Consider the following 16,316-nt stretch of genomic DNA (forward strand, 5'->3'; position numbering starts at 1 on the left):
CTGGCCTGAGCCCGCCCCTTAGATAGTGAATACAAATCAGTGCTGCCTGTGAGTACAACTATAGGCAAGTTAACCATCAAAGATGTGCGTGCGCGCGCATGCAAATGTACCTCCAGAAGGCAGCGTAGATTAGCAGCAAGATGAGCAGGGCGGTGCAGGACACCCCACAGCCCACCATCAGGGGCAAAGACGGCATGCTGGTAGGACCCATGTCCTGAAGAGAGAGAGAGAGAGAGAGAGAGAGAGAGAGAGAGAGAGAGAGAGAGAGAGAGAGAGAAAGGGAAGGAAAGAGAAAGGACAGAGAGGGGAAAATGGAAAGTTAATGGTTTACGCTAGCCATTATCCCTCAACATAAAAGGAACAATTAATATGAGACACAAAAACGGAACTTAAACTGTATCTTTACACGGGCTGTGTGACCCGTGCTTTACATGGATCACACACTGCTTGGCTTTGCTATGGGAAAGCATCCATTTATTCAGCAACATAGGTTACTACTGACTTACAGCAGCAGGTCAAGAAATTAATCTCTTGATTAAGGCAAAAAAAAGGAATCTTAATCATAGTATATTATAGTGTCCCTGCTGCCACCATGGTCATATTTTGAGGAAAGAACAGAATACAGAAAAAGGCAAAATTGTTTTTTTTTGCCACCATTGTTTTTTGAAGCTAAAGCTTTGTTGTTTTGAATGCACCAACAAGCCATTTGTCAACCATATGGCATAGGTAAATATTCATTTATACTATGTAAACATGCATTTATACAGAGCTGCTACAGGTTAGTCAACTTGATTGCAACAATCCATAAACATGACTTAATATAAGTCAGCTAAACGTTTCAACTAAGCAATTACATCCTATTATGTTATTGTCCTCAACGACCACAATGTCATGCTGTCTGAAAATAAACAATACCTGGGAATAAAAGGGAAATGCCAACAACCCTGTTTGTCAGTTATGCGTTTCCAGTGAGTTTCTGACAAGCTTTGAATAATATCCGGTGGCATACACAGGTTAGTGGCATGGTAGGTGTTAAGAGTTCATGGCCAGATGGATAGACAGATAAATAGACAGATGTGGGAGAATGACAACTGGCTGTTATGTATCCTCTAAGCTTCCCTTTGCCTGCATGGATTAAAGTTGTGGAGGAAAAACACATCTGTTGCATTGCACTATTGAACCAGTGTACCCCCTTTAGCTGTAAGCCCTTCTGTAATTACAGTCTGCTAATTACATGTAATTACGGTACCTTTAAGTAAAATGATAATAACAAGTCTGTTATGGAGCTGGTGGATAATAACGCATAATCACGCCGTTTTGTAAGTTGCCTTTTTGTTAAAAGTATATTGATCACCTCAATGTCACCTTTGTCACTCTTTCAACATCACCTTGGAACACCAATTATTATTTCAAGATACGCATTAAGACTTATTTAGGTGACCAACCGACTGCTCTACCTAAGCGGATAATGTACTATTCACTGGCAGCCCTCTGATTTACACCCACTGTATATATACAGTATATATATATATATTTCACATACACAAGGGTAAAGGCACCACACCATAGCGCATAATAATGAAGTAATTTAGGTCATGATGTACAGCGCACCTGTGCTCTGCCTCTCTCCGAGAATTGACTGAGAGCAGACGAACGATGCCTAGTGGACAGCACACACCCCGCCGTGTCCCAAATGGGCTTAATGTTTATCTCTTTAAGTTCTCAATCTCACAATTTACCTCAATTTACCTCCTAGAGTGACCAGCCTTCACTTTCATCCCGGAGATTTATCACTGCACACACACACACACACACACACACACACACGTTTGTACGGCTATACTTGTGAGGACACACATTGACATAATGATAATCCTAACCCTACCATCCAACAATGTACTTGAGTCTTAAGGTCTAAAACTAAAATTGGTTCTGACAAAAATAGTCACACGCACGCACGCAGACGCACACACACACACACACATGTTTGTACGGCTATACTTGTGAGGACACTCATTGACATAATGATAATCCTTACCCTACCATCCAACAATGTACTTGAGTCTTAAGGTCTAAAACTAAAATTGGTTCTAACAAAAATAGTCACACGCACGCAGACGCACACACACACACACACACACACACACTGTCTTTTACTGCTAATCAAGTACAGACTCACACAGAAAGTTCAGTCCAGGCAGATGTGCCAAGTAATTAAAGCAGTGCGTGTGTTTATTTAAGATGAGCTGAAGGTGGGAGAGGTGGACGAAAAGCAAAAAAAAGAGGACTTTAAAAAAGGGATAAAGAATGCAAACTGAAAAGAAGGAAGGAGTGGGAGATACAAACGGCGCGAGGTGGAGTGAGAAGAGTTAAGAATAACTTAAAGAAAACACACAGAGAGAAGAGGAGGCAGAAACAGAGAACAAGGGAGAATTTCCTTTTAGTAGTTTTCCCTGGCCCATCAAAGGAAGGCAATTTCTCCTGAGGAAAGTGAGGAATAGGCCGGAATACCAATACAACGCGAGCACACACACACACACAGGAGGAGGAGAATGGAGGTGAAACATAATCAAAACAGGCTTGTAAGAAAAGGGACAAGAAAAGAGAAAAAAGAAAAAAGGGGATTTGACAAGCATCTGTGCTTCAGGAGAATAGAAAAGGCCCGAGAAGAGAGTGAGAGACAACGGAGACACGGTGCGTTTGATTCTATGTACAGAGGAAGGTTGAGACATACACAGGCATTTGTGTTTTTTTGACATCTGACAGATGAAACATGTTGGGTGCAAGGGGAATGACAAGTGCACACACACACACACACACACACACACACACACACACACACACACACACACACACACACACACACACACACACACACACACACACACACACACACACACACACACACACACACACACACACACACACACACACACACACACACACACACACACACACACACACACACACACACACACACACACACACAACTCTATTGCATTTCCCGTTTCTCACACTGTCTACTTTACTTTGTCTCAAGTTAGCTTTTGCACCAGAAAAGTGTAATGGAATAAATCACACTCTTACGTGTAATTTACTCAAATATGCATCCGCAAAACGGTCCCTGGGCTCTTCCTCGTGTCAATTTCATCAGACTGTGTTTTCTTAATTGCTACGTTTGGGTTGTGTGTTGCCTGGTGATGAGATTAAGCGTCTCATTTCATAATTTGGAAGGATGCTGCAGAATGGAGGAGGATATGAAGAGACAGACGCATTCATACAGTACAACACACCGGGCCTGAGGCTATACAGGGTTACACATATGCCCCGCTCTCAATAGATATAGGTATATCATGTTGTAGTTTGGAGGGGATTTGTGCGTGTGTTTTAGCGTGTGTGCAGTATGTGTGTGAGAAGAGAGGAAAAGCGTAGATGGAGAGAAATAGAGAGAGAGACGGAGAGAGAGAGAGAGTGAGAAACACTACAGATTAGAAAGAGTGTGCTGAGGCTTGGCTGTATACGGCCAGGCTCCCCTGGGCAGCTTGGCTAGTACCATGTGATGGAGAAGATAGCTATTTTCAGCTCAGGAAGTTTAACCTACTTATCTCTTCTCACAGACAGCCCTCCTCCCTCCACTCCTACCTATCCTCCCTTTCTTCCCCCTCTCTTCCCTCCCTACCTTTGCCTCTTACTCACTCCTCAGTAGAGTGGGACTCTCTCTTTCTCCAGTTTCATGTACACGTCCATGTGTGACTTCCTATGTCTTTTCCATCAACTCCTCCATGCACTGCTATAGTGCTAAACCTAGCTTACTTGTATGTTGATAATTGAAAAGAAAGGCATTTTAAATACTAATTTGAAAAACAAAATAGGGCACTTGTCACTGCCTTAGAAAACAGTTTTACAACCAGTCGATATGAAAGTTTAAAAAAATAATAATAACACTACTCCGTAAAGGTTAAGGGATGGTTTGTGGTCATGATTAAAACTTGACAAAAAGTCCACCGCAATGCTAGCTGTTCTTTGAGCCTAGCTAGTAGCATTGTCACATTTACAATGCTAACATTCTGTCATTAGGTAGGCCTAGGTGTAATGTTAACCATGTTCACCTTCTTCGTTTGGCGTTTGAGCATGCATGCTAACATTTTCAAATTAGCACTAGACACAAAGTAGGTGTCTAAGGTCCTAAACCTAAAACCTAGCCTTGAACTTTATATGGACACGTTGAAAACAACTTAGAGCTGCTAAAGTCAATATACATTTTTGAAGAAAAAAAAAACAACAGCTTTAAAACACCTATGGTAAATGTCCAGTACCAAGCAGTAGCAAGACTAGCTTAGCAAGAAGCTAGTGGCACATTTAGTAACTAAAACGCAAAGATACTTCCCTCAGGACTTGGTGGATAGCAAAACGACAGAAGTAATAGTGGACATATGTTCATCACGTTTTGGAGGGTTTTGGAAAGGGTGTTTTTTTTTTTAAAGTTCCAAGTATTTACCTAAAGCAGAAATACATCCATTTTGTTTGTCCCCGCACAGGTACAAGCGTAGACACAATTACACACAAGCAACAATGTAAAACTCCACATCTTGCTAATCCAGTGTTCCTGCTATTCATTTGCCTGTATTGCTGTCACGTCACTAGGTAAGTATAGTGCCTGTGACATGCTTCAGCTAAATCCATTCAGCAGTCTCTGGAGGGTACACCTTGACAGAGTCTGCCTTTAATGGCCTAAAGACACACCCATACGTCTCCTGTGTGTGTGTGTCGACCTTAAAGGCTGACATAAAATGTAAAGTCATCATATCAAGTGCTGGCCGTATCCTCAGGTATTTTTTTCTAATACATATTTTTTTGGAAGTTTGTACTGAAACCACACACAAGTATCTGAATTAAAAAGCCAGAGGCACGGCTACAATCACAATTTCAATACAATACAATCAAGCCTCTTTGGGTCACACAAATCTTAGCAAAGTTCAAATATGAAGTTAAGGCCATATTATCATGTGTGTTCCACGTCACAAATAAAAAGCAAACTATGAAATCAGAACCGAAAGACACGTCCACAAGAAAATGTGTTAGTTAGGATTATTGCTGTCAAAAACAAGACCAAAACAGCGAGCCAACCCCTCTTGTTTCAACACATTCAATTACCAAGACGATTCGTCCTCGCCGCACCCACGCTCAGCCATTATGCATATTCGGCCACAGATAAATCACTGCACCTGTTTACTCTTCCATCATCTCCCCTGTCACTAACTTACCTTCAATTAATGCGACAAGGGACCCAAAGATTCTAATGCGATTCTGCGCGGCGTCCCTCATAAATTTCAGCAAGCCTCATCTTTTAATTACGCTTGACAAGTGCGAGACATTTGCATACTCTAACCTTGCAGTCTCGCTTCATCTAGGACAGGCCTTGTTTTTCCCCCCGAAAAACACTGTCTCCTGTTTAGTTATAATAAGTTAAAATATGAGGTACTCTCTACCACCCGTCCATAGTCGCATGGGGCGCTTTAAATAATAGACTCAGCTGTGAGATTTGTCCATTCTGATTAAGTGCCTGTGAGCAATAATGACAGCGTAGGAAACAGACTCAATGTATCTCATGTAGTTCCCCAGACAGATCTTGAGAATGATGATTGGGCAAAAAAAACAGTTAGCCAGGCAGGTAAAGGCAGCTTAGAAAAATTCTTAACAGGGGAACAAGAGATCACTTCATATGGGAATTGCTTTGATGCAGTAATTGGGCTTATACATTAGTGGCTACATCAAATCAAACTGTAGCCATGATAGTGAGACACCGTTAAACTCTGAGTCATTTCCATGCAGGAGAGCAGCCGCCAAAAGAAAAGAAAAAAAGTGTTCAAATTTAAAAAGGAAGCAAACCGGTAGAGCTCCCTTGATTTACTTGAGGCACAAAATGTTAAAGTGACTTTAACAAAAGTCAATACCTCCTTCAACTCCAAATCCCATGATCCCTGTGGATGAGCACTGTGGAGGCAACGAGTCCACACATATCCGCAAGGGTTTGTATTCCCACTGCAGTCTTTTTAGGAATTAAGTGGCTTGGTTTATTGTACGGCTTCATGACCTCACTTAATCAACTCCACTTCCTCCCTTTCCTCTGTGTTCCTCCAGAGCAACAACCTCTGTCTCGTGTCCGATAGTGAAGGTCTCGCTGTAGACACACACGCACACACACACACACGCACACACACACACACACACACACACACACACACACACACACACACACACACACACACACACACACACACACACACACACACAGGACACTCACAAAAACGTACACACGCGGAAATCTCAGGGGCTATAGAAAGTAAACAGGATTAGCTGGCTATCCCTCGCTCCACTGTAAACGGCCTGTAATGGCAGCACCGCTTCTAAATCCCTCCATCTCGTTCTCTCCCCCTCCCTCCCTCCCTCCCTCCCTTTTCTATTAAACATGGAGGTTAATCCTCACCCCCCCTGTCCCTAGCGCCGTGGCCCAGGATAAGCTGTCAGAGCTGGGCTGCTGATACTCAGCTCTGCTCCAACAACCACACAGCTTGGACGAAGCGGCATACCGATGTGTGTTTTGAGTGTCCACGTGTGCAATTGTTGTGCATGCAGGCGGATGTATGTTTAGTGCTGAACAGCCGTACCTTGTTGTCCGTGTTTGTTTGCGTGTCCGGATGTGAATGTGTTTTTAATGTGTTGCCAAATTCAATTTGTCTTTCCCTCTTTCCCTCTTCTGTGATGGAATCCAAACTGGAATTCTAAAAAGGCCAACTCTGGAGGTCCCCCTAAAGCAACAGAGTGCACTCTGCTCTGGCCACAACAACTCCCTGCCCATGGTCGCAAATGCAACATTGACCCAGACCTGCAGGGCCCTCATCAGCACCATCGGGTCTAATGGTGGGCTGAGTGATGAATCACTATTGACCAACGCACTCTTCACAGATATAACAAAAGTCCCAAAAAAGTCAATGCATTTTCCCTCCTCCTCCCCCCTTTTCACTCTATGCGGCCGACCCATTTGCCGCGGCGAGGAAAAAGTCAATATTGTTTTCGGTTGGAAGAGGAGTCCCAGGATCCACAAATATAGCTACTGGAATGACCCACTCAGCTTATAGGTCAAAGCCACACTGGGGTTTTTCCATACAATGAGAATTCATCTTTCTCAAAGTTCTGTAAGGCCCCTGCAAGGTGATTCAAACTTTGCCCACTCTAAGGGGAGGGTATACAAAGGAATAACAAAATAACTCCTAAGTGGGAAAGAGATAGCTATAAACTTAAAATCCAGGATTTAGGATATAAGGCTCTTGGTCTATTGTAGCATTTTAAAGCCTTCATCATATTCAAACCACTAAGAGAAAACCTACAGGATCATGATGTTATTGGAGCGACTCCTGTGTTTCTATATTGAGGGACATTGAAGATATCTTTAGGATTTAAAATCAGAATTGTGTGCAGGGGAAAGTACAACGTCCATCTGACTTTGAAGTGTTTATTTTCAACATGAAAGGAAAAAAATTAAAAATAAAACATGATAAAAAACTGATATGCAAGGTACTTTACGTAACAACCTCTTTGAAATGTCTTTTTTTTCACATATAATGCTGAGTATATGTAATGTGTTTCCAAACGGCAAAGGGAAAAATGCACAGTAAGTGCTATATAGAAGCTACACTGAAAAGGTCACAGGGAGATGGATTTTCACATGAGCTAGTAGCTTTTTGTCTAAGCGACACCACGTTACTTAGCGCAGACAACATCTCCTTTTCATCTCTCTCACTCTTGTAGTTCTCACCCCCCCACCTCCCCGCTGGCTGAGACCAGACAGCCCTTTTCTGTTTGGTAGAACATTTTCTTCCCTATGCATCCTCCTCCATTCCTCACAATCACTTTCCATTTCGGTGACACCCCGGACTAACCCCCCAGTGATGACTGTGGATCTCTATTTTATAAACTAACCATCAATTGGGGGGGAGGGGGGGAGAACATCAAGAAACGTTCACAGAACTAATCTCCATCACCTTTTTAACTTCCCTGTTATCTAAAGTTGTAGTGCGTAACTATACATCTATGAGGAATTCTGAGTAAGCACAAAAACACTGTCGGCACATCTAAATAAGGTTAGTCTTTGGTTTAGCGCACAGATTTGATTCCTTCTGCTCTACGTCCAGGTTTTTTTCTTAGCAGTAGAATGGACAACCAACACATTTAGTCGTCGCTTCTTGCCGAGTGTCGGCAGACGACACCAGTTTGAAATGCTGCCATACTGAGAGATACAAAGATGGCTTTGTGGAGCTGATAGGCTTAATTAGCTTTGTGTCAACTCATATGGCGATGGCTTGAATGTAAACAACATTCATTCGAAAAGGTTAAGCACTACAGCTTTAAAGCTACCGCTGTGGAGACAAATGAACAACCACAGCTGAAGGGAATATGTTATGACCAGAACGGTCAAAGAGATGCAGTGTCAAGTGAAAGAACAACTTAAAAAAGGTTAACAAGGTGAAACACGGGGTTGAAAGGATGTGACAAAAAGCAGGGCGCTAAGGCAGAGGAGAAGGACAGCTAATAATAACACAATATGGCTGAAAAGAAAAAAAGGTAGCAAAAATACAAAATAATAAATTGGGTTAGGTGTGTGTATAGAAGGAAGGTGTGAAACAAATGGGGTGAGAAGGTGGGATACAATCAATGAGTGAGGGGTCCCTTGGATAGAGGCGGACCGAGAGCTGACGTGTTCTCTGGCTGTCCATTAGTGCCACACAGCATAATGGGTCAATGATTCAGGAAAGGCATTACCCTGAACTTAACTGCTAAAAAGCCCTTCTACAATCATGGCAAACACACACACTGCAAGCCATGGCTATTATTTATAGAAGCACAGGTTATACAGTATGTGCTGCAGGCAAAAATCAAACACAGACAGACACAATAAAATATTTTCTCTCAACGCCTCTTCTCTCTCTACAACTCGCATGGAAGCAGCAAGCTGAACAACCGGGCCTTTTTAACGGAATTCAAGGCAAACAAGTCATAACAATGTGGATCAACATATTATTACAGACACGATCACAACAGCTTCTCATAGCGTGACAATGGTCATGCACTGTCTCCATTCTGCGCCCATTTTTCTTTTCCTGCCTATAGTGCAAGGAGGAAGGATGCTCGTTATAAAGAGAGAGAGACATCACTTGTTCACATCACCAATTGTCACACCATCATTATCCTATCCATATCCCTCCACTGAGAAGACGGCAAATGACAGCCTTAATAGCCAGCTGTATTTTTGTTTTTACAGTAAAAAATCTAACTGACGGGGACGTAAGCTCAGCGCAATGACTTGGCCCCAGGTAAGAGGAAGTTTGCCTTTTTAGCCCCCCCCCCCCCCCCCCACCTCCCAAGCCTCCCCAAAAGTCCCACAGAGTTACATCAGGCTTTGCATTAGTCACTACTCACCGGGTCTTTAGCTTGCTGCGCTAACACGGCGTAGGTGGATATCCTGCTGCACAGGCATTTGGTGTGGACAGTGGTTGACGCGAGCGTTTGGCAGCCTTCTGTGCCCCAGTTTTCCGCGCCAGCTTCCCTAGGGGTGGGGAGAAAGAACGAAGAAAAAAAAGGGGAAGGGGGGTGTTAGAACAGGGGGGTGGCATAGGCAGTGAGTGACTGTGAGCCTGAATGCACACGGACAACTGTCACATGACAACAAAACACATTTTAAAGATGTCCCAACTAACTGAAAGGGGTGAAATGGGGACACAAAGTTTTCCCAAGTGTTGAAATCATCCCTCAACTTCAAGTTCACCAAGTTCAAGTCCATTCACACCATAGCGTTAATATGCAGTGATCATCACTCGGGGCACACTGACAGGCTCTTTTACCTTGCTGCCATTGGGAAGCCAATGTCACCCCAACTTGTTCCCCGCTAGTGCGTGTTTAGCACCCTAAACACTTTCTTTCTCATCTTTGGTTTTCGTTCTTTTTCTCTTCTTGCTATCCCATCTCCCTTCGCTTATAGGAGACTATACCCCTAAGAGACTTGAAGGACACATGAAAAAGGGTTACGTCAGCGAACAGTTAACAAAGAGCATTGTGGGCTTAAAAGGTGGAAGTTGGGGGATTATTCAGCATTTAGATTTATTTGTAGCGCAACAAGTTACTGGATTAGAGAGAGTTCCCAGAAACGTAAACAATAGCACCTCTGTGAACTTGATTGCCCTATACATCTTCCTCCTCCTTTCCCTTTATTACACATTCACTTCTCTCTAAATGCCCTCAATGGAAGGTCGATGGCCGAGGTCGATAAATACGATTCGAAACTGGACTAATTACCGTGGCACTTCAACGCTACACATTAACCTTATGTTTAACCCTGGATACACCTTCTATTCTAGCCACTGGAGACAGCTACAGAGGTGTTCTAATGGGGTCAAGAAGGCCAAGCTTATGACTGATGGATAAACAAAAAAAAATATATTTTTTCATTCAAGCTCTCACTCAGAATGTTTTCTAACAAAACTAGTATTTCTGTTTCTGGTTTGAAATCTCAATTATTTAGACATTTAAAAAAAGAGTATGTTCTCTGTGAAGAGTATGGTTTAGCATACCTGACGAGGGCTTATCTTCCAAATACCAATTAAAGTTTAAGACCTGTGGCATCTATGGGAGTTGTGTAGAATATGTAGGCCTACGAGAAATGCTGTCTTAATATTTGCGTTTTTCTAATAGTGATTGGTGCACATCCTTAATATTTTGATTGGAAACATGAAATCATCTAATTTATTTTAGTCATTTTGAAAGAAAGCTTTGAGCTCATAGAAGCTAGAGTTATCTTTGCTAATAATGAATGCTTTTCCATTAACGGAACGGAGATTATATTTGTTTAACTTCCTATGTAAAGATTGGCAGAGCAGGAAATAAAAAAAGACGAAACGCAATCATACTGCAGTTGGCGTGGCGCACAATGTTTTTTCACCGCTAATGCTTTTGGTGGAGAATGTAATTACCTCCTCTCAAGCTAATAGACATGAAAAAAACCTTCAACAGGGGATGGAGAGAAAAGTGTTTCAATAAGAGTTGCTTGTATTAAGGACTTCACCGTATCAGGATTAACATGATATTTTCAATCTTCAAATCGCTCAGCGCACTGACAATATTTGCATCTGAGCAGTGTCTAAAAATCTCAAGGGGAATGCTTTGGTGACAGTTTCACTTTATGAGAAATGATTGCAGCATTGAAGAAACATTCTCCATGTTACCCTCCATGTGGAGATATTACGGATAGCACTTCTTGCACTATTGTGTAGGTTGATTTTTTTTTTTTTTTTTACCAGTGCCTTTCTTTAAATACAATGACCAACAAATAAGTCGATATCTTGATATTACTTGCCAGATTAGCAAACATCTTTTCATCAGAAATTGTATATAAGACTTTTAGAGTAAGCAAATCAAATGTTTGAGGTAGCTTCTGCAGAAGATAGACAGCTATCTCGTTGCTTATTCTGCTGTCAATCAAATCAAGGGAAACAAGCGGGGAGGAAAATTGCACATACCGCTCATCAGCGTGACACTAAATGACAAGAATGTATCAACACTCATTCTGAGAGAAATATCTGAACATGATGGGAAAGCATAGGCTACAAACTCACGGAATCAGACACACACACACACACACACACACACACACACACGCACAGGCACACACACAGAATCACACATAATGTCAGTAATGAGATGTGAGCACAATTCCCTGATGATCATCATCTGCACAGTGACACTTCAAAGACTGAGGATTCGCGAAACGAGTCACAACAGTGAAGCCGAGAGACAGCTTGACAGTTTGCGCCGCCATGCCAGTTTTCCGCGCGTGTCAGGAAAAAGTGAGAGTAATGTGGAGACAGGCAGGAAATGAGCCAACGAGATAATGTGTACACGTGTTACATTTAATGAGGAGATCCTCCCGAAGTGTGTATATTTTGTTATGTAGGCTATTTTCTGTGCTAGGTTTTTGGGTCACATAATGTTCTTTTTTTAAAAACAACATGTTTGTGTGGAATCCACTGAGCTGACAGTGATCCCCCTAACGTCACATGCATCCGAGTTAGAGAACATCCGATTTTTTTAGTGTTAAAACACCCGTGAGATGTCAAATAAAGTATTTACAAATGACTTCTTTCACACAAGTAAAACATATAGCCCGGCGGACAGAACGACCGCACATGAATTCATGATTGTGTGTGAAATCGGCAGACATGGGGTAAATGTTGCGTGCTGATTATACAGTATGCGTGTCGGTTAGCTTATAGTATGGTATATGCACATGTGAAGGCTGGCATGCTCTTTGTTTACCGTCACAAAAAGGTCTAACGCAACGCAACAAAGACACACACATAGCCTACTGTATCAAGCAATCTATCTATGCCAGTCTGGCGGCAACGCAGGAAGTTGAGGTAATGAGATACTGTCTGACGGCTCACAGCAGGGGGTCACTAAAGATACAAAGCAACAACAATGCATGAATACACATTGCCTTTGACTTGTTTGTACTGGCTTTTGAATTTCCCAACCTTAATTGACTGCAAAACCTCTGTGTAGTTTAAGCTGGGTTATTGATGCATTTCATCAAAGAGTCAGCAGGGGCTTTTGTTTGTTTTTTATTTCACCCATAAAGTGAGAACAAATCCCGATCTCTGTTAGTGCAGATCCACTACAGTTACTGATATCCACTGTGCTACAGCTGTTGGCCCCAATCGGCTCATATATACAAGTGTTTGAGGACCAATTATTGAGCTTAGCTGAAGAGAAAAAGATTAAAAAGGACACAAACTTTTGTTATATTGCACATGAAGGAGACTGGAACTGCCGCAGACCACTCTTATCATGGGAAAACAGATACCAGATGTATAAACAGGTGGGCATATCAGTATAGTTGGTGTATTGGCTATGGTTCCCAAATGTATACTGCAAAGATATCAACCTGGCAGTATGCACACAGATGCTAAGATGTGTAAATAATATACATTACTCCATTTTGCTAGCATTGCAATAATCCATACATCTGTTGTTTGCTCTTGACTTCATCAAAAGATAAAGTTTCATTTAATGGTTGTTAGAGTTGGCCTTTTTTTTGATAAATAGTTATCCCTCTGTGCACGTCGGAATTACACAGTTCAATCTGATCAACCCCAGCCAGAACCATATCATATAGTATTCAGTCCACAGCAACGCAAGCAGCTTTGTTAGGCTGATCTATATACTTTCACCAATAGCAAGCTCACAATTGCAATTCTAAAGTTAAGCATGAGTATGTATTTGTCTTTTACATATTTTTTTATTTATTTTTTTACGATATTCATCATCTTAGATTGGAGTGTTAGCAAGATAAAATTGGCTCATAAGCACCGAACACAAAGAACAGCTGGGGCTGATGGCAATGTCATAAACTTTCCAGGTGTGTAGCCATAAATCAAAGGACAAATAAAACTCTTGTCTCAATGTTAGTGCTAGGTGTAAAATTCAGGTTATCACCATCGATAGTAGGGCCTGCAATGCAACCTTTTGTGGAACAAAGGAATGAAAAAAATCTGATTACAATCAACTCTATAGTGGTAGTTGAGACATTTCACTCAAAAACAAAAATGCCAACCTCATGGTGGGGCAACATGAAACTGTATTGATCAAATACCACTGATGAATGTACACACTTTTGCACCAGTCAATCTTGTTGACATATTTCACTGGTGGTGCAGGATAAATAGTCAGGGGGTCTTCAAAGACAGTGGGAGTTAACTAACACACTTTCCTAGCAATGGCTAGTTGAGCCATTTCTCTCAAGACAAAAGTGCCGGACCAACTGACCAAAACTGCAATACCTACAGCCACATTGTTTGCATGGCAAAAAGAGCAATTTGCTTTGTGTGATGAAATCAACAGTGCTTAAGTGTTATTTCTCAACACTGAGTCACCACTGCAGTAACGTATTACAATGCCCTCCCATGTGTTACCTAAGTCATAGTAGAAATATGTTGCAGCTGTTAAGAAAAATAGGAGGAAATGCCTCCTGAACAACAGCATTCATTGACCTGTTATACCTATGAAGAATACATTGGCACCAATTATTGACTGAAAGGGCAGTGCCGTGAAAGCTAATTGCACCCTGTTAATAAAGATATATAAAAAAAAGGTTAAACATGTTTTGAATTCTCAAAACAGAAGGAATTTGGTGCAGGGACTTGAGCTGTGTGGAAGTGAAGTCACTGAAAACAAAACCCCTCCATCTGCCTTGCACACAGACAGGAATGGTGATGTATTGCTAGTGGCTCTCTGTAAAAGCAACTTTGTTTATACTCAGCAGGCAAAGATTACCTCATGTGGGTGAGGTAAAGGGGCATATGATACAGGCAATCAGGCACATTAAGCCTTTTAAAACAGGAACTAACATACTCCATGTAAACATTTAATCTGTATTCACTCCTAAGCATTTAAACCAGTTCTAACATTGGCAAATGTTGCCCTATAGCTAGTCATCAATGTAGCGATACTTAACATTATTGGTTTATTTTAGCTACTGGCAAACATTGATTTATGAGATGACTGTAGCTCCGCAAAATAAAGCTTAATAGTAGAATTGCATGCCCGGTGTCCACTGCCCTGTTTCTCATTTCTGATGTCTGGCAAAAATGTGCCATCAAATGTGTGTGTAATTATTTGCCGTTGTGTCATCGGTGGTCAGAAGCACAGACACACAAAGCAATTACACAGAGAGAAAAAATTAAAATGTGAAAGGGATAAAAAGCAAACAACGAATTAATGCGAAATAGATGAAGAAAGCAAGGAAGGACGGCAAGAGAATTTCACACATGAATGCAAATCAAAGGCACGTAAATCACAAAAAGTTGTATCCTCGGGAGGGATTATTTTAAATCAAATTGCCATTGAGTCTTATTTAAGATCCAAGGAACAGCTTTACTATTCAGTGGATTGTGATGTGAAGCCATGGAGAAAATCACCCACTGATATTGTTTTCAGGTGCCTTTTTCTTTAGTGAAGAGGTAGCTAATTGGTCATAGACCGAAGGACCGGTGGGAAATATGGGGCTTGTTGTAGTTGAGAGGGATGTAGGTAAGTGTAGGTAAGTGGTCACAAGTGGACACAGTTGCACAGATAGCCAACTGGTTAAAAACTAGTCACTGCACATGAGCATCAGTCATACTCCAAGGCAACATTTATAATATTTTTTTCTACATGGTTTACTCAGTGGACTGTATACCATCTCTACCCAAGGCGTGCTTGTAGTCAAGGCCTTCAGTTGGTAAACGAAGCTTGCTAATTCATGTACTATTCCGTGCCATGCTTTTCTCAAGTATCTTGCACCATCCCTATTATTATTGCTACATGACTGCATTTAATAGGCCTTTTTCTTTCTCCCCCTCCTCGCAGACGACACCTTGACAGGTCACGGTAGAAGCAAAGGTGTGAATAATCACATTAACAATGGCAGAATCCCATTTAGCTACTTCGGTTTCAGGGCCCTGTAAAGGTGCATGCTGGGCTCACTGTCACACCGTCATGGTTCACTGGGAAAACATGAAAAGAACGGTGCCATCGTTAATAATGCCATTGCTAAAAACACCTGTGCTTTTATTACAAACGCATTACAAGTCAAAATGTCTGTTATGAAAAAGAAAAACGGGTTCAACGTGACATGTCTATTCCCCTACCTTGAACCTGATTACTTGCCTTATTCAGAACACAAGGGCATATTGCTGACTGCAACATCATGGGTTTTAATCTGGCCAAGGAATACTCAAGCTCCACAATGTAGTGTTTTGAAAATGGTTAATAATTAATTATAATCACCAAAACATTTTTACAAATAAATACAAATGTATAGATAGCTTACTGTTCAAATTCATTTGAAATCTGTATGTACTGTATTGAGTTACTTTGGCCAAATATGTTTTCACTTCTTAGAGAATACACAATTATCAACAACTTGTGTATGCGATGCAATATATGCAGCATGCCATTGATCTGGCCAAAGAGCTTGTGGCCAAACTCCACTGGAGGAAGGTAATATCAACACTTTCTGTGTAAGATTTGAGGCATATCCCTTATTCTTGTAATTGTTACGTCAACCTCAAATGCCCCTTAAACTGTAACCCCTACACTGCTAGATTAAAAATCAGAATACATTTTCATCACATATTGGAAGTGTATAATTGTCCCAAAGTTTTTGTATATTACATTTTTTAAGAATTGAATACTGTTTAAACGCCTTTTTGTCAGCCCTGTTCCCT

The 16,316-nt window shown here is 41.4% G+C and overlaps 1 protein-coding gene across 1 annotated transcript in view; it reads right to left on the reverse strand.

The window, feature by feature from the left end:
• adgrb2 (adhesion G protein-coupled receptor B2) overlaps positions 1 to 16,316 on the reverse strand; it is a gene marked incomplete at both ends in the record, with an annotated part of 141,111 nt that overhangs the window by 44,447 nt on the left and 80,348 nt on the right. The window contains 2 exon segments of the mRNA XM_080045755.1: positions 111 to 214; positions 9,478 to 9,604. Coding sequence (XP_079901881.1) covers positions 111 to 214; positions 9,478 to 9,604 — 231 coding nt within the window.

The sequence above is a fragment of the Ammodytes marinus genome, assembly GCF_949987685.1.
Source record: "Ammodytes marinus genome assembly, chromosome: 17".
Classification (NCBI taxonomy): Eukaryota; Metazoa; Chordata; class Actinopteri; order Uranoscopiformes; family Ammodytidae; genus Ammodytes; species Ammodytes marinus.